This window comes from Bubalus kerabau, chromosome 14 (assembly GCF_029407905.1).
Source record: "Bubalus kerabau isolate K-KA32 ecotype Philippines breed swamp buffalo chromosome 14, PCC_UOA_SB_1v2, whole genome shotgun sequence".
Taxonomy (NCBI): Eukaryota; Metazoa; Chordata; class Mammalia; order Artiodactyla; family Bovidae; genus Bubalus; species Bubalus kerabau.
The window spans coordinates 67,049,443-67,072,339 of NC_073637.1; the positions used below are offsets into that span (position 1 = coordinate 67,049,443).

Below are 22,897 nucleotides of genomic sequence, written 5' to 3' on the forward strand. Positions count from 1 at the left end.
GACCCAGTTTTGATCCCTGGGTTGGGAAGATCCTCTGGGGTAAGAAATGGCAATCCACTCCAGTATTCTTGCCTGGAAAATTCCATGGACTGAGGAGTCTGGTGGGCCACAGTCCATGGGGTCGCAAAGAGTCAGACACGACTGAGATATATCACAAAAGACGTTCTTTAGTACACGGATGTGGAAATAAATTGTGGTAAATCCTGTTATTCAACACAAAAAGGAAATGAGCTATCAAGCCAAGAAAAAAACAACATAAGGATCATTGGAGACATATTACTAAGTGAAAGAAGCTAATCTGGAAACGCTATATACTGAATAATTTCAAGTATATGTCATTTTGGAAAAAGTGAAAACTATGGTGACAATAAAATGATCAATTGCTGAAAGGGGTTGGTCAGTGGGAGGAGTTTGAGGGCAGTGAAAATAGTCTATGTGATACTATAATGATGGATACATGTCTTATCATAAATGTGTCCACACCCACAAGGTAGTGCTAATGGTAAAGAACCTTCCTGCCAGAGCAGGAGATACAAGATAACGTGGGTTTGATTCCTAGGTCAGGAAGATCAAATGGGATAGGAAACGGCAACCCACTCCAGTATTACTGCCTGGAAAATTCCATGGACAGAGGAGCCTGGCAGGCTATAGTCCATGGGGTCACAAAGAGTTGGATACGACTGAGCACACAGGGAGATTACACAGTGAATTCCCATTCATGGAGGTACTACTTGCAGAGATAACATTCTTCTATAAATGTTGAAAAATGCTAAACCTTAAAAGCAGCAGCTAAGGGAAGCCCCAGAAATAGTAAGGAAGAAACTGGTAAATATATGGGTAAAACTAAACAAACAGTATCTTTAAAATATTAAATAATGCACAAATTATAAGGCAAAATCAAGCTAAAAATAAGACTCTGGACAATGATAGTGTATAAACCAGGGGATCAGGTAGTTTGAGGTACGTATGCATGTGTGTGCTGTGCTCAGCTGTGCCCCACTCTTTGTGACCCCGTGGACTGTAGTCTGCCAGGCTCCTCTGTCCACAGAATTTTCTAGGCAAGAAAACTGGAGCAGGCTGACATTTTCTACTTCAGGAGGATCCTCCCAACCCAGGGATTAAATCTGTGTCTCTTGTGTCTCCTGCATTGGCAGACAGATGTTTTAATTTGAAGTAAAGTCTTCTAAATTCCTTGCATTTGAGAGGGAGGGGGATAAAGCCAAAGATATTTAACTTCAGACTTTGTTAAGCACACCTGCTACAATAGCCAGCGTAATAACGAAAATAATAGACATGGAATGCATAACTTTAAAATAAGTAGGGTAGACATCAGAATGTAAGAAAAGAAAAACAGCAGAAAAAGTTGAACAAGTATCTCATAATAAGAATAAATCCAAAAATAACTACTGTCAGAATAAATACAAATGATTTAATGAAAATGAAAAGATAAAACTTCAGATTGGTTTTAACAAACCACACTTTTATTCTGTTTTTAATGAAGTATACCTCAAACTTAAGTGCACAGGAAAATTAAGAGTCAATAAATGGAAAAAAATATATGGAGGCCAAAAGAAAGATGGAGTAGTTATACTGACATCTGACAACGTAAAATTTAAGGAAAAAAACTATGATAGGCTTATTACCTAAATTTAAAAGATCCAATGCCTGGAAGTTAAGACAATTTTAAATTTATTTGGAATGATATAAACTTGACACATAGAAAAACGGACACATCCTCAAAGAGAAATTGACAAATGTATCCACTCGTGGCGGAAAATTTTAACCTACCTCTCTCAGTAATGAATTGACTAAACACATTATGAAAAAAGTAAAATATAGAAAATTTTAAAAATACAATTAAATAAATCTGATGAAATGGACATTTATGTAGCACCGTATCCAACAAATGTATAATTATAATTTTTGTCAAGCCCACAGGAACATTTTTTGAAACCAAGTACGTGGGAGGCAATAAAACTAGCCTCAACACATTTCAGTAGGTTAGTATCATACAGACTAAATCCTCTGGGCATAAAACAATGAAGTTAGACATTTTATTTTAAAGAAAGGATTTGGAATAATTGATTGTATTTTTAGATTTAAAGATACACTTCTATGTTAAGTCAATCCCTGGGCCAAAAAAAAAAAAATTAGAAATACTTAAAAACAAAATGCGTATTAAAGGTTGTGCGATGCAGTTAAAGCGGCACTTTGAGGGAAATTTATTGTCTAAGATGTTGTTTTAACAAAAAAATAAAGGCTCAAAATTAATGAGTTAAATATAAAAAGCCAAAATAAACTAAAAGGGTGGGGGGAAGGAGGGAAAAAAAGAGCAGAAATAAATGAAACAAAAAAGGCAGAGAGAGCCAAAAATAGACAAACTTAGCATTCAAGGGGAAAAAAAAGATATAAAGAACAAAGTCTAATAAATTATATTTGCAATAAAAAAGGAAACATAACTATGATGTTCTGGAGATTAAACAGATAATAAAAGATTAGGAAGATTTGAAGCAATAAAGATTTTACAACTTGTTTTGGAAAAAAAAAATCTATCCTACTTATCACTGTCCCTGAAAGGCAATTGCTTATCCTTTTCCCCAAAGGGATGAACATAAACATTGTTCTCTCATTTCTTCCACCAAATATAATGTTATTTCTAATATAGCTCTTTTTTCTAGACAAAACTGATCATTTAAAACCTATAACCTGATAGTATAAAACTACTGGCAATACAGTAACTGGTGAAAAACAACCAAGGTCTTCCCTCCCCCACACACTTTTTTTTTTTGGTCTCAGTCAAGACTATCAAAAGTACATCTGCCTACCTAAATAGCCCTGTCTCCAATGAGCTAAGTTGCATTCGTTCATATAAAGACTATTAGTGGGCTGCCTGCTAGGTCCTCTGACAGGGCCTGAGGATACTGGGTCTCCACTCTCAAACAGACAGAGGTAATTACAAAATTGTCAGTGTTAAACAAGGTTAGGTAGAGAATACAATTGGAAACACACAGGAGGGACACCTGACCCAGATCTGAGGAGCCCAGGAAAGAGGAAGCAGCGTTAAAAGGAGCTCAAAAGCCCAATCTCATTTACCACAAGGAAGAAAGTACTTAGGAGCAGAAACGACAGGTTCAAAATTGTAAGAGCAGTCCATCCAGAAACCCTGAAGAGGCTCTGAATGGCTGGAGAGCCTTTAAACCAAAGACAGGCCATTCTTCATAAAGTGTGAGGGGCCTGTACCAGGCCCTGCTTTGTGGATAAAGAGGTATGGCCCATAGGTTAGGCTTGCCTAACAAAATGGCATTTTCTCCTCTGTCAAAAAGCTTATAGAAATTACGCAGTAGCAGGGTAGTCAAGAGCCGAGAAAGAAGTGGGTTTCTGTCTTGATTATAAAAATGAAATGAGATAATATACAGAGAGCCTAGCACAAAACTAGACACACCATAGAAACCTCAGTGTTAGGGAAAAAACCATCCACTCTTATTCTCTAAGCCTTTACAAAACATGTTAAATAGAAATGAATTGCCTGGAAAGTGAGAATTAAGAGACCTATCCCAGACGAAGCACATATTAGGATTCTGAAAAACAAATTCCTGAGAAAACAGAGCACCATGGAGCCAGAATTTAATTAATCCAACTGAATAAATTCTACCTACATTTAATCTATTTCATCAATCTAAGAATATTTTAAATTAATAGCAAGCTCATCAGTATGTAATAAAACCCTTTAGACAAAAAACATTTTATCAGGGAAAATCTAGGCCAATTAAAAATACAGTTGTATCTTTAAAAAAACAAAAATCACTTCCCCAACAAATTTTTAGCCTCCTGAGAGATCAAATGCAGTAAATAATGTATCTCCTCTGCAGACAGTTTTCCAAGTATAAAAATTTAAATTATTATTATAAATAATAAAGGTAGGCCATTTGATTTATCAGTTTAATACAAAGATTAAATATATTTCAAAGCAATAGCTAATATTTACAAACTGTACAAGTTTATTTTGATTTTGCTCTGATAAAAATAAAGGATAACCATTTCAAATCTAGATAATATAATCTAATTTTTCTTTCTTACTACATGATCCATATTATTTTTAATTCTTTATAGTCAGAAAATATACAGAGGTTCATTGATTTACTTCATTATCCAAAAAGCACTTGATTTTTTTCCTTAACTTGAAATAATCACTAATTTTTATTCTTTAAAGTATAAGATATGCCCACTTTGTTGTATGCATACTTAAAACCAATTCCAGTAATTAAAATATAGAATATTCAAAGTACTGTTTTTCAGTACTAAATTAAGAAAACATACTCAAAATGTTTTCACTTAAATATCATGCACTTTTATCAAGCAATATAAGAACAAGATGTCTTAGGAAAGGTATATTTCACATCTCATGGTACACTAGATATTTAAATATAAATATATAAACAGTTACAGACATAAGATTTGAAATAATTTAATTTTTTTCAAAGACTGGAAATCATTGTACAACTTTTAAAATGCTATTTTCCCTAAGTGAGGACTTTATAACTAAAAATAGCCTAAAAGTGAAAAAAAATTTGACTGCAAAGCCAAAAATTAAAGTATATTTTATTCAACAGAGTTTTGAATTTTCACATTTTCACAAGAAACAGTTACAAAATTATTTAAGAATTCTAACAGAATGCTACTTTACTAGGGAAGCAATCATAGGAAAAGAACTTTATGGCTTTGGTGAAGACCAGAATGCTTAATACTAACAATATCTGCCTCAAAAAATACAGTCACAATTCTTGATAAGAAAAGCTGCATATTATTTCCTAACCTATCTTCCTAGAAATATTTGACATCATAAACAAGAACCAAATTTTCTTGTCTCAACTTCACATCCCTCTAAAAGCTCTATGAACTTTGCTCTCCCTCCTTATTGTAGTCTTTAAAACCTTTTAGCAATTCAAATCGGGAAAGGGAGTGAGTCAAGATGCCCATAACTTCCTTACCCTTAACACAAAAAGCTGCTTTATTAGCTAAAATGTAGGAGTTGTAATTGTAACTGCTTTGCCCTTCCGAAACTCATCTCCCATACCATTTTGAACCATTCAGCAGGTGGTGTAGGAGGATAAACTCAAGTCTGAAATAGTTGGTCAATGGTATAATCATAAGGAACCAAAGAAGACTTTAAGTATATAACAGGAAACATAGCTTTAATGTTTTCCTTTTTAAATTGATTTAGTCTGGGTCAGGCCTTTTGTATGTTTACATAAGAAACAGCTCATGTTGAACCATTTACTGCTTACTGCTGAATAGGCATATCTTGGGAACTCACTGTAAAGAAGCAAAATTCATTACTTACAGCTCAGTTGAGATCTACAAAATGTTAAACAAGCCAGAAAATAGGAATGTAAAAAGAAGCAAAATTTATATGTCTTGATTAAAATAAATGCTTACATTTTTATCATCAAGTGTCCATAAGTGACAGTAATCTTAAGAGCGTATAAGGCAGGGGGTATAAATGGCTGACCATCAAGCTGAGACCGACTGCTAGTGACTTAGGGCAGGGGTTCTCATCTTCAGAGTGCAAAAGAATAACCCAGAGTTTGTTACAACAGTTAAGTTTCCAAATCTACAGAAATTTTGATTCGGCAGGTCTGGACTAGGGCTGAGGAATATGCCTGCTCTCTTAATCTTTTTTTTTTTAAACAACCTAAACCAGAATCCTTATTGATTCCAAAAACCACTTTCTGATACTTAGAGCATCATATCTCTTGGAACAGCCTATCTCTGCTCCCTGAAGGGAAAGGAGCAAGGACAAGGACCAGTAAATCTGAGGCTACTTTACTTACAGAACAGAGAAATTTGTATTTGTGCTGCCTCTTTCACCAAACTGTTCAGGAGAAGCATCTCTTCTCTTCAAGGCCAAGATCTCTGTTAGTTCACTTCACTCTTGAAGTCTAGGTCAGTGTCTGTTTTCTCAGCAGCTTGTACTCAGCCATACAACTTGGTACATGGTAGGCTTTTCATATATTAAAGTTGAATAAATAACAAATATTCTTCTTTATTCCCTTCACTTCCCTTGGAGACTTTACTCAATTTTTTTTTTCTTTTTCTCACTTGCAACTTTACCATTCAAGCTAAAATATATTCAAGTTTTTCTCCTTGTAAGAGAGAAACTCTCTTCTGTATACCCCTCTGGCTACCACCTTGTCACATTCCCTTTTAAATACAAATTTATTTTTCTCTCAGTATTTCTATTTCCTTACTATTTATTTTCTCCTCTAACTGAAAGCAATCAGGTGTCATCCTTATTCTTCCTTTGAAATCTTCCTGGAGAAGATTCTCAACTTTTAGATTTTCTAATTACCAGAGCCAGTGAACAATTTTCGGTCATTAGCTTACCTAACCTTTCGTGGCATTTGACCATTCAAAATGGCAGTACAGCATGCTAGTGAAAAGCAGACGGCACAGTTAGCATGCCTGGATTCATAATTCCAGCTCTGCCATCTACCACTGGCTGCCTTTGGGTAAATTAGTTTCAGTGCTTCATTTTATTCATCTGAAAAGTGAAGTCATTGAGGAGTCAAGTGAGTTAGGCATGTGTGCTCAGTTGTGTCGGACTCTTTGCAACTGCATGGACTGTAGCCAGCCAGGCTCCTCTGTCCATGGAATTTCCCAGGCAAGAATATTGCCATTTCCTTCTCCAGGGAATCTTCCCGACTCAGGTATCCAACCCATGTCTCTTCCACCTCCTGCATGGTAGGCAGATTTTTTTTTATGAGCTGAGCTACCAAATAACTAATATACATAAAGCTATTCATACAGTCTTGCTTATTCTTGAAATTTCCCTCATGAGTGTCAATGGTTTCATACTCCCTCAACTGTCCTTCCTTAATCTCCTTTACTAGATTATTTTCTTCTGCTTGCCCCTTCAATTACTAGTGATCACCAGGATGCTATCTTCAGTTATATTTTATGCTTTATATGCATTCAGTAGCACAACTGACTCACAAATGCCAGCACATGTACTTCTCAATTGTATCTCCAAAGAGGAAGATAGGTTTCTCAGGATTCCTTTTATATCTTCTGGTCCAGTCCATTCTATGATGACTGGTATACATCTGTAAGGCGGTTGGCTACCATTAGGGTTCATGGTCAAAGAAAATGCAGTATAATGATACTGTATTAAAAGCATGCATTTTAATGTCACAATTATATTAAAATTCTGATTCTACCACTTATAGGCTATACATTTATCCTTGGAGAAGTAAACTAAGCCAGTGAATATCAGATTCCTCTATAAGGAAATAATCATTCCTAGCTACACAGGCTTCCTTGGGGAGTAAATGTGTAACTGTAATATGCTTAGTATATTGTAAATGCCACCTGGTTATTGTTAGTACTACAATGGAGAAGAAAGAAGCTGATTGGCCTGATTTTGGACTGAATCCATTGGTCTCACTTACTCTGTATTATAAAATCCAAAAGTACACTCAAGATGCAGAGACTTCAACTTAAGCAAATTGGCCCTAAAATAATTCCTTGAGCTGAAACAGAAGATAAGGCAAGAAAATAGTGTCTCTACATTTCTAATCTAAATAATAAATTAATCATGTATTTCATATTCTTAAAAGAAGGGAGTTATAAACGTAAAGGAGCAAAAGCAGAGTAATTCAGTTATTAAATCATTTTCTAAGAATTTCATACCTTTCAGAAACTAAAATTAATTTTTAAGTAAACTTTTTAATAGACAAGCAATTTCACATTTTCTAATGGAGTAACACTCATTTTAAATGATTCATGTTTACAAATCCACATAACACAAGTATAAAATAAAAATGACATGACAGCAGTCTTTACCAATTATTTTCCTTTTGATGGCTACATTAATATGCAACTTCATTAGAATATGAAATATTTATCTCTTTCTCTTGATTAGTCTCAAAATATTCTCAATGATAAGCAAATAAGAAACTTGATTTTCATAATCTATCTTCAGGGAAACATGAGTTTTGAAATTTTTTTCAGTTACAGATTTGTACTGATCAGTCCTCATTTGTTCACTCATGCTATAGATGGGGTATATTTATAAGATGATTTAAAAAGCTGTAAGATATACAATGTATGACTTATGTGAAAAGTATATCAAACTATACCAAATAATTCTCATCTCATTAGAAACATGTTCTACAGAAATGCACTAAATGAACACGCACTGCATTGAAAAATTTGTTGATGTGATCAAAGAAACAATGTTTGACCTCAGAGAAAAGACTAATAAGGAGACTTACTAGAATATATAGAAAAGGAAATGCTACTTCAGCTTTATAAAATAACTTAATTATGATGTTGATCTTCAACAAAATTGATTATTCATTCATCAGAAGGGTTTTCAGCACTTGGAATAGAAAGTGGTATATATTAGAAGTTATGTGAATTAAGTAAGAATAAATCAAGCCAAACTAAACCTATTTCCATAACACCATGGTAAGTGAGAAATAAGCATCAGTATTATGGAACTTGATGTTATAAAGATGTGTAACTAAGTTTAGATAATTTTTGAATGTAAGAAAGAAATATGGACTTGATGACAATGTAATAAAATGGATTTAGAGCTGGTTTAATAACTGATCCAAATAATATCTATTTGGAGTCATTTCTCTAGTAACATGCCAGAGGATTTGGCTCAATAACTTTTATCCTTCAATAATTTTAATGAATTCATATAAATCTGTCTTATCAAATTTTCAAATGACAAAGTTGGGAAGTATAGCTAACACAGTGAATGAGAGAATCAAGGTTCTAAAACATCTCAAAATGCTGGAACAGAGTCAAACTAATAGGATGAAATTTAACAGGAACAAATGCGAAACTCTACATACAGGTTCAAATAGCCAGTTCTATATGTACAATACATGAAGGGCTTGACAACACTTTAGAAAATAAAGGACAACAACAAAAGAAAGCCTAGAAAAGTTAGGCTGGTTTATGAGAAAGAAAAAAAAAGAACAAAAGCATCATCAAATGTCATTCTAGCCTTTTAATTTTTACAGCCTAACATATACCACACACATACTATAAAACTTCACAGGGATTAGGCAATCTCTTCCTTCTTATACTAATAAAATAATTCAATTCTTAAAATGCTATTTTTCATTAATATTCAAACATTAAATCTTTAAAATGAATTTTTATTTGTATCACTTCATTTCAAGTAATAATAATACATAATCATTCACTGACAATATAAAATCAGAAAGCTTTTTCCAGAATGTTATAATAATATATTACAGGTGTGTTTACATAAAATCTTCATGGACGTCTAAAACGTGCAAGTTCTTGGCATAAAAGTTAACTTCTTTTATATATTAAGAGTCCAGAAGGGTCTTACTGAGCAATGAAGTTTAATGCAATTTCCACATAGGTGACTTTGAAAGGCTAACTGTAAATTTAGTAAAACCTCTGCATTCTGTAAGTTTCCTCAGATTTCAGTGCTTTAGGTTTCTAAAGATGGTAATTAAATAGAACAAATTTATAATGTGTCCTCATTAAAAGATAGTCAGACCTCCTACTTGCTTCTAATGTTTCTGCGACACATCTTTGGCAATACTCCTGATTTAGGATTCTTCTATTAAATCTTCTGCAAGTCAACTCCTATTATATAAATCATGAACCACCCAGACTTTTCCAACTATGTTAGCATCCTTTCTCATTCCAATATTTTCTTCCCATCTTATTCCATTTTTTTCATTTCATTTCCTTAGAACAATTGGTTTTTGTAGTTAACCAGATTTCGATTTATTTCCAAATCCAATTTGAAATTCTTATTTGAAAATTTCTATGCAAGTCTCATGTATAACATTCCCTTTTTCTCTACTAATCAATCATTACCCAATATCTCCTACTCCTAAATTATTTTTACAAAGAATACTTCCTTTCAAAAAATTACCATTTAAATCAAGATTCAGAACTGGTTCCCCTTTATTCAAAATCTCAGCTAAAGACTGTCAGCAATAATAATGATATTTAAAGACACTGGTGAGTAATTAGAAATGAGGTTTTGAAAGACTATTTAATTACATAGAGAAATGTTCATAAGTATTATTAAATAGGAAACAAATTCTTTTAATTTTCTAAGTCTTCTACAATAAGAAAACAATCCTATAACCCTAACAAGCATTTATATAAAGCACACTGTAGGTGAATTATTTGGATTACAAGGTTTCCTAATTCTAAATTGTGTGGGAAATCTCTAAGAAAAAATGTTAAGAAAGATATCTTTCTTTCTCTCTTACCAAATGCATTTTGATTAGTATGCTTCTTATTCTATCATTTAAACCTTCTTTTCTTTAATTTCCTTCTTATTACTCTACATTATTCCCATCTTCTTACCAAACTATAAAGTGTTTCATCATGCAAAACACAAAAATACACACATTATATGGTAACATTAATAATACTTTAAAGTTTATATACAGTCAAATGGTTTGCAAAGGGCTTTTCAATATCATCTCAAGTAAATTACCAACCACAAGGTGTGACAGGTAGACTCCATTTTATAGATGCTGATGACTTAGGTAAGGAGACTGACAGCAGAGTCTATACTGGAAACCACACCTTCTGACTACAAATTCAGTCTTCTCTCTTACCTCCTTTCTATACTTAATATGGGAACTGGTTTTCAAAATAAAACATAAGAATATACTTCATTAAAACAGTGTGATATGTACATATATGTGTATATATGTGTGATATAGTTGGGTAAACAACTGAGATGCCAAAATAAACTTAATATTTCCAAGACAATTGATTAGAGTAGACAGAAAGAGTTTTGGGGTTAGAGCTGGATAAGCAATGTTTAGATTTAGTATATAACGAAGCAACTTCTTTACAAACATGTTGCCACATTATTTTATATAGTTTATGATGCACTGAGTTGCTTCAAGCCCACAAATGTTACAGAATTGGTCAAAGAAAAATAGGAACAAGAACTGGAGATTCTCAGATTTGTATACAATAATCATTAAGCAACTCTGGTATTTGTAAAGCAAAATTAGTAGTTTTTAAAAATACAGGAATAGTTCAGAAAATATCTTAATATGTGACATCAAACCATGAATATCTCAACATGCAAAATAATCAGAATAAAAGTGTTTTAGCAAGAGGTACCAGTCAAGAGTCTTCTAGTCAGCAGTAAGTACAGTCTCATATTTGACTTAAAAATCTGGTATAAATCCCTGTTGTATGGTAGGGTAGTACCCTTCTATCACCATACATTAGAGGGGACACATCTGTATCTAATCTTATTAGGAAATCACAGCATTGCTTCCAGTTGTAGAGAGCAAATATCCTTCTCTAAGAGTCTTCCACTTACATCCAGTCCCAAGACAGTCCTGTTGGTGGTGTCTAATGTAACAGTATTAATGGCAAATGTCTGCCACAACGTAGAGCAATGGCAGCTCTCACCTCAGCCCCTGGGAACGTAAATCTGATAAAATCACTTTGAAAAACAATACGGCAGCACTGAAGCTGTGCTTCACCTGTGACTTGATTCCACTATCTATATAACTTAGAGACATGTTGTCCAGTACAACAGCCACTAGCTGCATGTGTTTACTGAAAATTAAGTTACCTAAAATTCAATACAACTTTTAAAATTTAGTTCCTTAGTCACAGTAGTCACATTTAGATATGCAACAGCCCATCTGTCCAGGGGCTACTGTACTGGACAGGGCAGAAACAGAACACTTCCACCACTGAGGGAAGGCATTCCTCTAGAGAAACCACATCTTCTAGGAAAAGAGTGAAAAATATTCATTTTAACACTATATGTGATAGAGAAAAATTTTAAATGTTAATATCCATTAGTAGAAGGAAAGATTAACAATCTGGAATATTCATGCAATGGACTATTAAATAACAATCAAAATCTAAATGAATGAGATTATGAATATCTAAGTGATGATTCTAGTATGTGTAAGGTACAGTTAAAAAAGCAAGTTATAGAACAGAGGTAGGTGGTAGGTATAGAATCCATTTTCTCATCCTCTATATTATTCTGATGTAGTTGTTTTCAAAATCAAGGCCAAGCAGAATTATAAAGTAGTGGGGTTAAGAGCTCAAGCTGGCTGTGTGAACGTGGGCAATCATGAGCTTGGTTTTTCTCCCCTGCAAAATGCAATTCATAGTCTAAAAAGTGCTAAGGGCTGCAGTGAAAAGTAAAGGAGGTAAAATATATGAAAGTACTCTGTAAACTATAAAACGCTATAAAAAAATAGCTAGTATTAAGTAGGGCATAAAACTACAAACTGAAAATTATCTGGGAATTTTAAACTGACACAAATCCCTTGAGTAGGTAGGATTAGGTGGGATGTGTTTTTATGTGGCACATAAAAAATTACAATTTCTTAATTTGTCAGTGATATTTATTTCATCTTGCATAAACAGGGGCTAAGAGGTGGAATCATTTCACAATTTAATCAGTACAGTATGGCCAGATTAAGTAATTATTTCAAAAATATTCCATCAGTTATAAAACTTATGACAACTAATACAAATAGGTATTCGGTAAATATTTTTGAATACACACTATATGCCACTCAAATTCTACATGCTTTGTATGCATTAATTTATATAATCCTCACAACAACCCTTCCCTGGTGGCTCAGAAAGCGTCTGCCTGGAATGCAGGAGACCCAGGTTCGGTCCCTGGGTTGGGAAGATCCCCTGGAGAAGGAAATGGCAACCCACGCCAGTACCTTGCCTTGAAAATCCCATGGACAGAGGAGCCTGGTAGGCTACAGTCCATGGGGTCGCCAAGAGTCAGACCCGACTGAGCGACTTCACTTTTACTTTCACAACAACCTTAAAAGGTAAGTAGTATTCAGTTCGGTTCAGTTCAGTCGCTCAGTCGTGTCCGACTCTTTGTAACCCCATGAATCGCAGCACGCCAGGCCTCCCTGTCCATCACCAACTCCCGGAGTTCACTCAGACTCACATCCATAGAGTCAGTGATGCCATTCAACCATCTCATCCTCTGTCATCCCCTTCTCCTCCTACCCCCAATCCCTCCCAGCATCAGACATAATAGGTACTTAAAGAGCACAGATTATGATACCAGACTGCCTGGATTCAAGTCTGAGCTTTTCCGCTCACTTGCCAACTGCCCTTGGCCAACATAAGATACTTAGCTGCCTCAGTTTGGAAACTGAGTGGAAAAGCTCAGACTTGAATCCAAGCAGTCTGGTATCATAATCTGTGCTCTTTAAGTACCTATTATGTCCTTAGCACTGTGTTTGATCTTCGAAATACAGTACAAACCTTACTGAAATACTCAGGACCTCCCCAGTTCACCCAGGCAGTGAAGCACAATCTTTAACTTGAAATTCAAAGCTTCTACAGTCTGACCTCAATTGCTTCTCCCTGCCTCTCTCTCGTTATGCCCCTAAGACCAATCCTTGGATACCGATAGAAGCCTGCTTAGGTCTCTAATTTTATCTCTCTCTTCTTTGACCCTTTTTTCCTCCTACCTGATATATTTGCTGCAATTCAACACATCCTTTAAGGGTGTCTTACCTAGTTCTAACAGTTCCATGGAGATTCCCTCTGGTTATCATAGCACCACAAGGTTTCTCTATGAGAAAATTTCCCTAACTTACCATCTATAATGAAAATGTGATTAATTACACCAATCTGATTAGGATACTACGTGACAGTAAAACAGCAATGCTACAGGAAGGAAAATTTGAAGACATTCCTATTAGCAATAAATGGATAAACTGTCAAGACATGTGGTAGTGGCTTTCCAAGGTTTGGGATTAGAATTTTCTTCTTCTGAAAAAATTTCCCTATACAAACTGAATCTCATGAAATGAGATTTTAGAAAGATTTCCATTAACTCTAGTTTGAGTTAATTTTTCTAATGATTGAACACTATCTAGATTTAAACAGAAATAATTTAAGAATTTAAAACATTATATACTACTAGAACACTACATAAAGTATTTTATCCCTGCAGTCAGTATAATGAATCTGAAAATAAATCACTACCTAGTTCACTCAGGAAGGGAAACACTATCATGCCATTACTAATATGAAGACTTTTTCTCTTCAAGAAAATAACATAAAAATATTCTGCCCTATCTCATCCTCCAAAGTACAGAGATATTTTTATTTACTTTGAGCATAAATTTCTTAACATGGAAGAAATTTAAAAACAGATTGATGTTTGTTGATTAAGTATCATGTCATAACATGCAGTGTTGACTTGAGTCAACAAAATATGAGCTATCTGATGAAAATATTTAAGTTATACTGATTAAGAATATATTTTATATAAGCTTTAATTGATACCTGAGAAATATGTTCTTTTATAATTTTAAAATATGATAAATAATATTACTCTACAGAATAGTTTCTAAATATATTGCCCTTAGACATATTCCAAGCTATAATTAAAACAGAAAAGGAAAAGGGAGAATTAAGGCAACATATGAACAACCTAATAATGTACATTTGGCAATTTTTTATAAACAGAATAATGACTACAAAAAAATTCAACCTTTAGAAGTTTTGATTCTATACCATGACATTTTAAGAAAATAGCCTTGTAATAGAAAATGTTGAGCAATACCAAAAACAAACATTTAAAACATGAAAGTACAATTACTCAAAACAGGGGCTCAAGACCACAGTAAAAATTCAGAGAACAATTATGAAACTTTTAGATTTTGGTTAAAAAATAAATGTAAAAACAAAATGCTTTTGTATCTTTCAAAGGGAATACAAAAGAAACTGATTTATGTAAGATAAAATTTCTTTTTACCTGTAATTCAAATTCAAAATTTCACTTCTGAAAAAGACATGGTCAGAAGTAGGGGAAGAGCTAGGAAATTACCAATAAAATTGAGAAATAAAAGACGTGGAAAAAAGGATGTTTTTCACACCTTAGCATGTGTTTTGAGGCACAAGCATTCAAACTAAAATTTATGAACTGAGAAATAATGAGGTCAAATAGCTGTTAAAGAGATGCTACAAAAATGACTCCCAACATAGCTGGTGATTAATTTTAAATCTCTTTTCTTACATACACTGTAAAGTATTCCTTTAATATGCAACTGTTTATATATAACTGCTTATACAGAAAATATATTTTCAGATTTAGTGTATCAAAAAGAAGAGATTATACCTACTCTCATTGTAGCTGCTTCCAAGCATCTTACTTCTAAGCATCTTTTCTATCAACAATTTACCTAACAATTACCTATGACACATTCATATCAGCTTTATTTTATTATGTATAAATACTTCATTTCCCAAATATTCACAAAATCTGCTATTCATATTGTGTGTGCATAAATTCACACTGATATTAAAATACAGAATTCTCATTCAACATTAACATGCTTTTGAATTATACATGTTTTATACCATTATCTTAACATATTGTAGAAAAATACAAAAGAATGTGCAGCAAATTACTGCATCTTTTTTTAAAAGGTCAACTGAGTAACTGTTCACAAATATTGGTGAAAGTTGTTATTTAGTTTTTTAAATTTTGTACACTATTACGCTTAAAATTTAACCATGTTTATGGAGAAGGCAATGGCACCCCACTCCAGTACTCTTGCCTGGAAAATCCCATGGATGGAGGAGCCTGGTAGGCTGCAGTCCATGGGCTTGCACAGAGTCGGACACGACTGAAGCGACTTAGCATAGCATAGCATAGCATTTTGATCTTGAATATTAACATCATAAGCCATGGCCTGAAAGTGACTTGTTACAACTAAGACTTTAAATTTCAAAACTAGTGAAGCATTTCTTACAAGATAAAATAAAGAAGATGCTACAGTAATATATACTAAGAATATTAAAAAAATTAACTGAGTTCTTCCTTTATATTGTAAATGTACCATTTATTTATCAAAAAAAGATGATTAAAAAAATCAGTCAGCTGATACACTTTAAGCATAATTATAAAGATGGTTAAACTATGTTCCATGAAGTAAAGACTGTGGATATTTTATTATTACTTTTTAGAAGTAGATTCATGGGGTTGCAAAGAGTCAGACACGACTCAGCGACTGAACTGAACTGAACTGATAGCCCAACATCTAGGAAGTGTTTAGTAAATGGTAAGCACTCATAAACATTTTTGAGAAATAAATGACATAACAAAACTGATTTATTATGTAACGAAAAACAACAACTTTATCATTTCTATATTTTAGAAACAACCTCTTTGGCACCTAGTAGATTGTGTACCAACGATGCATCCAGCACCAGCACTGGGAGAGAAAAGGCAACTACAGAAAATATTTGGATGCTCATATGTGGGGAAAAGATTAAACTAGTTCCTCAAATAAATAAACAAAATAACCTTCAATACACACTCATTCATTCACCCATCCACCCAGAATAAAGCATGTATTTCTTCAGAATCACCACGGTCAAGTGGTCAATGACGAATGGGTAAGCTAATAGTGAAAGTGAAAGTCGCTCAGTCATGTCAGACTGTTTACAAGCCCATGGGCTATATATATATAGTATCATACTAAAAATAAAGTTTAAAACACCCAAAAGGCAAATACAAAGGTTATAGAGAGGATGAGTATGAAAGAATAAAACACCTATTTTCATATAGCTTACATTGAGTGAATAGGAAAAAACCCTAAAAACGTAAAACAGTACTTTAAGATTTAAAGACAGAATGAGTATAAAACTGCCATTTTCCCTACTTTTTAAGACGGTAATTAATCACAGTTGAGATTAGTCTAAAAATCAGGAAATTATCAAGAAAAACAATTGTTCATATACTAGTAATCACAGGTAACCTTTGACAATTCAGGCTATCTTCTGTTCACATGTAAACATATATATAGATAAGACCATATTATACATGCAGTTTTAAAAAGTTTGTTTCACTTAACAAATACCTAAACTACATTTCATGTTAATAAATAGGCACCCATACATCCTTTGTCATGGTTATTTCTAATTTCACTGCATGAGTATATTATTATTCTATTAACCAATCCTCTACAGTGAACATTTAGACTGTTATCAAACCTTTGCCATTACACTACATTAATTAGCTCCTGTTGCTCATTTATGTTTACTTATGTTGAAAACACAGCCTAAATCTACAGCCAATTAGCACTCAACTGCTTTTGAACACGTACTCTTTGAAAAGTAAAGAACATGGGTAATTGTCAACTTTGTTTTATTAAAAGCAATATTGTAATATTAAAAGTAATATTGTCAGTAATATTGCTGACAGTGATTTTGTCAATGCTTATTGCTTGTAAGACTCACACTCCCAGGAAAACTACACTATAAAACTAGATGTAATGTACATGATTAATAAATTAATATTGCTGTATGTTATATATGAAAGTTTTTTGAATAAATTCTGAATTCTCATCACAAGGAAAAAATAATTTTTTCTCTTTCTGTGTCTATATGAAATGATGGAGGTTCACTAAAAATTTTTGTGTAATCACTTCATGATGTGTGTAAGTCACATCATTATGCTGCACACCTTAAACTTACACAAAGCTGTATGTAAATTATCTCTCAATAAAACTGGAAGAAAAAATTAATTTTTAAAATTAAAAAAAATAAAAAAGCTAGTCACCACTGTGAACTTTACATGCTCATAGTAAACTGTGGGAAGAAAATGCTGATTTAAACAGCAGGTATACCAGATAAAGTAAGGAACCCTAATGAGCATTCAGCTACATTTTGTTAGTATTGGCAGTTTCAAACACTGAATCATCTCTTTCATGAAAATCAGTCTCTAGGAGGGTTATCCAATTATAAAAAATAAATATTTTAATGAAAATGAGAGGTGGTTATTTAAAAGAAAATGGCATCCTTAATTATAATAATGCTGCTAGGTATAGTTAATGACCCCACACACTGAGGAAGGTCAAATTTTAATGACCTGGACCACACCAAGGTCACAATTGGTAGCAGAACATTGATCAACATATAAAAGCCACCAAACACATGAAAGGAATTACAGTACATCACACATCAAACATTTTGGCCTGGCGCTTCCTTCCTCTAATCCTGCTGGCAGGAAATGCTCTACATATCCTTTGAGGTGACCATACACATTTAAAAGTGGTCCCTTGTTAAAAAAGCTCTTGGATACTGCAATTTTCTCCAAAGGGAAGAGCAACTTCTGCTCAGCACTGATGCACTACGTTTCTACCTGCAGCACAGAGATGGAGCGCCACTGATGAGGTACTGTAACTGCTTAATCTAATTTCTTCTTCGAAGGGTTAGAAGCATAGAAAATAAACTTGGAAAAGTATTTTTTCACATTTTATATGATATAGTATCAGGCAAGTTGACCCATAAATGTTACAGCTTGAACTACTTTGTTATAGCTATATGTAAATAAAGTTAAATAATATACAAGAAAACATGTTTTGAACTATATCACCTTATAAGTTAGAGATTTTTACCAGAATATACTTATGGTACTAAGAATAAATCTTAAAAGAATATATTAAGATGCCTATACTTAACTGGAAAAAGTACAAATGATTCAGTTACACTATTCAAAATGATGGCTGCTAAGTTTCTGAGAATGAATAGTTTCAAATAAAATAATTATATGAAGTTGGAAAAAATTAGTGTCCAATTCAGATTGAAGGATAACTTTCCCACAAGGGTATCTGTTGTGATAAGAACTAGGATAGGAAAAAAAGCATTTAATTTTATTATTTTTCTACAGCATAAATATGTTTACAGCATAACAAAATGCTGTTTATTAGAATGACAGGATATTAGGTAATTACTGTATATTTCATCAATATCCATTCAGTCAGCTAACTAAACCAATGACATTGTAATTCGTAGCTATGCGTATTATTCTTTTTCCTAGTTTTTGGATAATTCTTAAAAGTTTAGTGGGACTATACCTCAGTTTTATCAGGTGTTATTTAAAATCACCTGGAAATACTGAGGTTGTGTTTCACTGAACATGAGCTCCGTGACTTCTATCCAGAACTTAAATGACTGGAAATCTTTTCAGTGCCAAAGACGTGCTGTCCACAGTGTGTTTGATAAGCTGACATGGGACAGGGACTCTTTTCACTGTTGTGTCAGTTTATCAAACCCATACGTGGATGACATTCAATTCAGTTAGAGGACAATAAAGTCCTGGAATACAAATAATTATTTCTTTTTGAGAAGCAGTATATTCTTTAATGTACAAATGCCACAGACATGTATAATGTATATGACAATCTGTACCAAATAACTGTTCCAATAAATAAAATTCATAAATTGGTTCATAACCTCAATTATAACCAGAGTTATTAAGCTATATCCTTGGAATGTGTCCGATGAATAGAGGTGCATATTAATAAAAATTTTAATATTCACACTTGACACTTTTATTTTTTCCCTTATATTCATTAGTGACTTACATGGAAAATATCATAGTGGATGAATATATAATTTGACATTAAGATACGACAAACTGAAGTTAAAATTTTTTTTTTAATTCTGATTGAAATCACGTATTTTGAACTGTGATTTGACACTGACTCGACTATGTGGAGTAGATTTACATATGATAAATTATGCTGAGAAAGTATTTTTTACAACTTAATTCATTTTAACATTTAGTTATGTCAAAACTGTTCAATGGCTATAGAGGTAAGAACAGTGGCTATCTATGGAGTGCAGGATACTGTATGCGCCAGGAAGAGGAAAGTTTCTAGGGAGTTGGGTGGCTGGAACATGGCTACACACATATGCGAAAGTCCATCATGCTGTATACAAACAATTAATGTACTTCCCTGACAATAAGTTGTAACTCAATAAAAAATAAAAAGATATGGAAAAAAGTTCAAACCAGCCTTGAAAGCTAAAAAATTAGCTTTGCATTGATCTATTTTGTATCTATTTTTACAATCAACATTTGTATTTTTCATTATCCTTGTCAATGTGGAATGATTTTCAAGTAAGTTTTTGTTCACAGCTCAATGTGAGAAATGATGTACCAGAAAAGTATTTCACATTGAAGAAATATCTTTCTTCCCAGCAGAGGATGCAGAGTTTCCAAACAGACAGCAAGTATGTCTAGCATACAAAACAGTTAAAATTATAGTTTACTTCACGGCAGTGAACTAGTGGACACAGAATAAAATAAGATATAAAGATAAATGCAAGTATTAATAGCTATTGTTTAAATTGGCACTTTAGAAAATAATAGCTTCTTTGTTCTCATGTTAAAATGACAAGGGGCAGTAGCATCTCATTATTGGTTAGCAAGTTCTCTTATACAACGTGTAATTTATTATTAGTTCTACATATTAAATGAATGCATAGATGCTTGCTTCCTACCTTGCTTTCTAATTAGCTTCTGTATTTGTGGAGGGGATTGGAAGGTATTGGCTGAAAACAGACACTAGTCATGAAAGGGTAAAATGGGTCTTCCTCAAATTGAAGTTACAAAGCCACCACTGCAGTACGCTTTACAATATTCTTAAACTCAAAGCTGAGCAAAGACTTTTATCAACCAATCAATCATCTTAGCTCTCCTGTTTAATCCATTTAGGATGTTGAGCAGGGTATACTTGAATAACTATAATAAGCATGTGATGGTTTCTGAAGGGAAAGGATGGGAGGACAGGATAGTTAGGAAGTTTGGGATGGACCTGTACTTAACGGCTATATTTAAAATGGATATTCAACAAGGACCTAGTGTATGGCATATGGAATTCTGCTCAACGTTATGCGGTAGCCTGGATGGTAGGGGAGTTTGGGGGAGAATGGATGTATGTATATGTATCAGTAAATTCCTTTGCTGTTAACCTGAAACTATCACAACATTGCTAAGCGGCCATACTCCAATACAAAAATAAATAAATAAATAAACATTCAGATTACTTTTTACTTACAATAACACTTAGCACAACGTTTTACTGTTTTTTAAAAAGCTGTCTTATATGTCGGTGGTTCTAGTGAACATTCATCATATCCCAGAAACTCACCCGTCTTTAAGACGAAAAGTGTTTAGGTTATAATTTCACGTGATGATGTTACTGCCTCAATTAAAACACACAATCAGGAATGTACATAAGATATTACATATCCAGTGTACCTTTTATAACCAGAATGTACTTAAAATAAGTATAAGATAGACTTTCTAAGTTCACAATAAAAAATTATGATGTAAACCCCCCAAAATTCTATTATCCTGTAACATTTTTTTCAACATGAATTTCTAGAGGAAAACATCAAAAATACCAATAAAAAGGGTTAAATATATTTAATATAACAGTCTGAAATGTATGACAGTAGAACTTACAGTCATTTTCAACACTGTTATTGAGGTAGCTTTTGGCAGCAAATAGAAACACATTCATAGAAACCTACATCCTGCTACAGGAAGCCACAAAAGACGCAGTTACTTTGGAGAAGGCCAAATCCAAATCCAAAGCCTTCACACTAGATCAGCTAAAGAACACGACAGGGACTAAAAGTCTGCCAACAGTATTTTCAAACAAAGCTTTCGGGCAAGCTACTCTAAATACCTACTATCCCAATATCTCTGATTTGCTAAAAGGGAGTTATTTGAAACCAACACTATGCATTATAGGATTAGGAACCTAACATCATGAGATACAAAACATACCTTGCCAAAAGCCAACACAATGGTTATTTTTGAGAACATTTATATAGAAAGAAAATTAGGAAGAAATTAATCATTGGGGGAGGGTGTGGTTTTGTAGAATTTAATCTCTGCAATGTATTTTGGAACTATAGCTCGGTGTTAAAGTAGATGATAAGACAGGTTTTAAAAGAAACTGTAAAAACATATAGTAGAGCAATATCTCATCCTAAACTGCACATTCATCAGGAATAAAGAAGGGCTATTACTAATATTTCTAGAAAAGCACATTTTTTCTGTTTTGAAATAAAGATAATTTTTCAAAGCATAATGTACAACTGTTGATGATGTTAAGCTTATCTGAAGGATGTAAATCTCACATATGAATTTCTGTAGGTCATATGCTTCAATTGTCAGTTGTCCAGGCCTATATAAATTGTTGAAGTACACTTGGAGAACAAAATTTAAAAATTAAGTCAATCTCAACCATGAATTTCACTGGTTCTATCAATTTAATGTTAGTTCATGTTGGGAATATTAACCCTTTGAGAAATCAAGACACCCATAAATCATAACACCCACAATATTAAACAATATTGTCAAAGTTTTGTGTGAAGGAATTGTGTGACTTGAAAATCTACATTTTGAATTGTGTCAAGGTCTACTTATTTAAAACTTTTAACAAGGTACTTATTGAGTTTTAGTAAATTATGATTTAAAAAAATCTTAGTATAGTGATTATACATCAAAGTCAATAAAAAATCAGAAGACAATTTGTAGAAGTTAAAGAACAATCTGCTTAGTTTTAACAAGCTTCTAGTAAAGCTTCTATTTAGGAAATACGCATTTTTTTGTGTTGAATGTTTATACTTCTGAAATATTAGTCATAAAGTTAGTTTTTATAAAGAAAGTAAACTTTTCTCATCAACTAGATAGGAAGAAAGCATGTTTTTCCATTCTTTCTGTGTTGGTGGCATCAAATCAGGTTCATAGTGAGGAATGGAGATCAACCACTGTAGTGAAAGTTGCCCATAAAAAAAGCAATAAAGACACAGAAAACAAATTGTGCATATAATGCTTGAAGAACTCTACTAATGCAAGTCTTTTAAAAGTAAAAATGAATCATATCCCCTAACCTTTATATTTCTTTGAAGGCAAAATTCCATGACTTAAACAGCTACACCCAGGGTACACCTGTCAGAAGACTCATTTATAAAAGGTGTCTTTAAAACCTTTGCCAAAATCACCATGGATTTTTCATATAATGATGCTTGTGGGCAA

The 22,897-nt window shown here is 33.2% G+C and overlaps 1 protein-coding gene across 16 annotated transcripts in view; it reads right to left on the reverse strand.

Annotated features, from left to right (window-relative positions):
• VPS13B (vacuolar protein sorting 13 homolog B) overlaps nucleotides 1–22,897 on the reverse strand; it is an 851,071-nt gene that overhangs the window by 336,830 nt on the left and 491,344 nt on the right. Inside the window, exon 31 of one of the 16 annotated variants that reach the window (XM_055546551.1) lies at nucleotides 9,456–9,486. The exons of the other annotated variants lie outside the window; for them this stretch is intronic. Within the exon in view, the coding sequence (XP_055402526.1) occupies nucleotides 9,471–9,486 (16 nt within the window). The 3' untranslated portion in view covers nucleotides 9,456–9,470. Of the gene's footprint in view, nucleotides 1–9,455; nucleotides 9,487–22,897 lie in introns of those variants that run through there. 16 annotated transcript variants of the gene reach the window in all.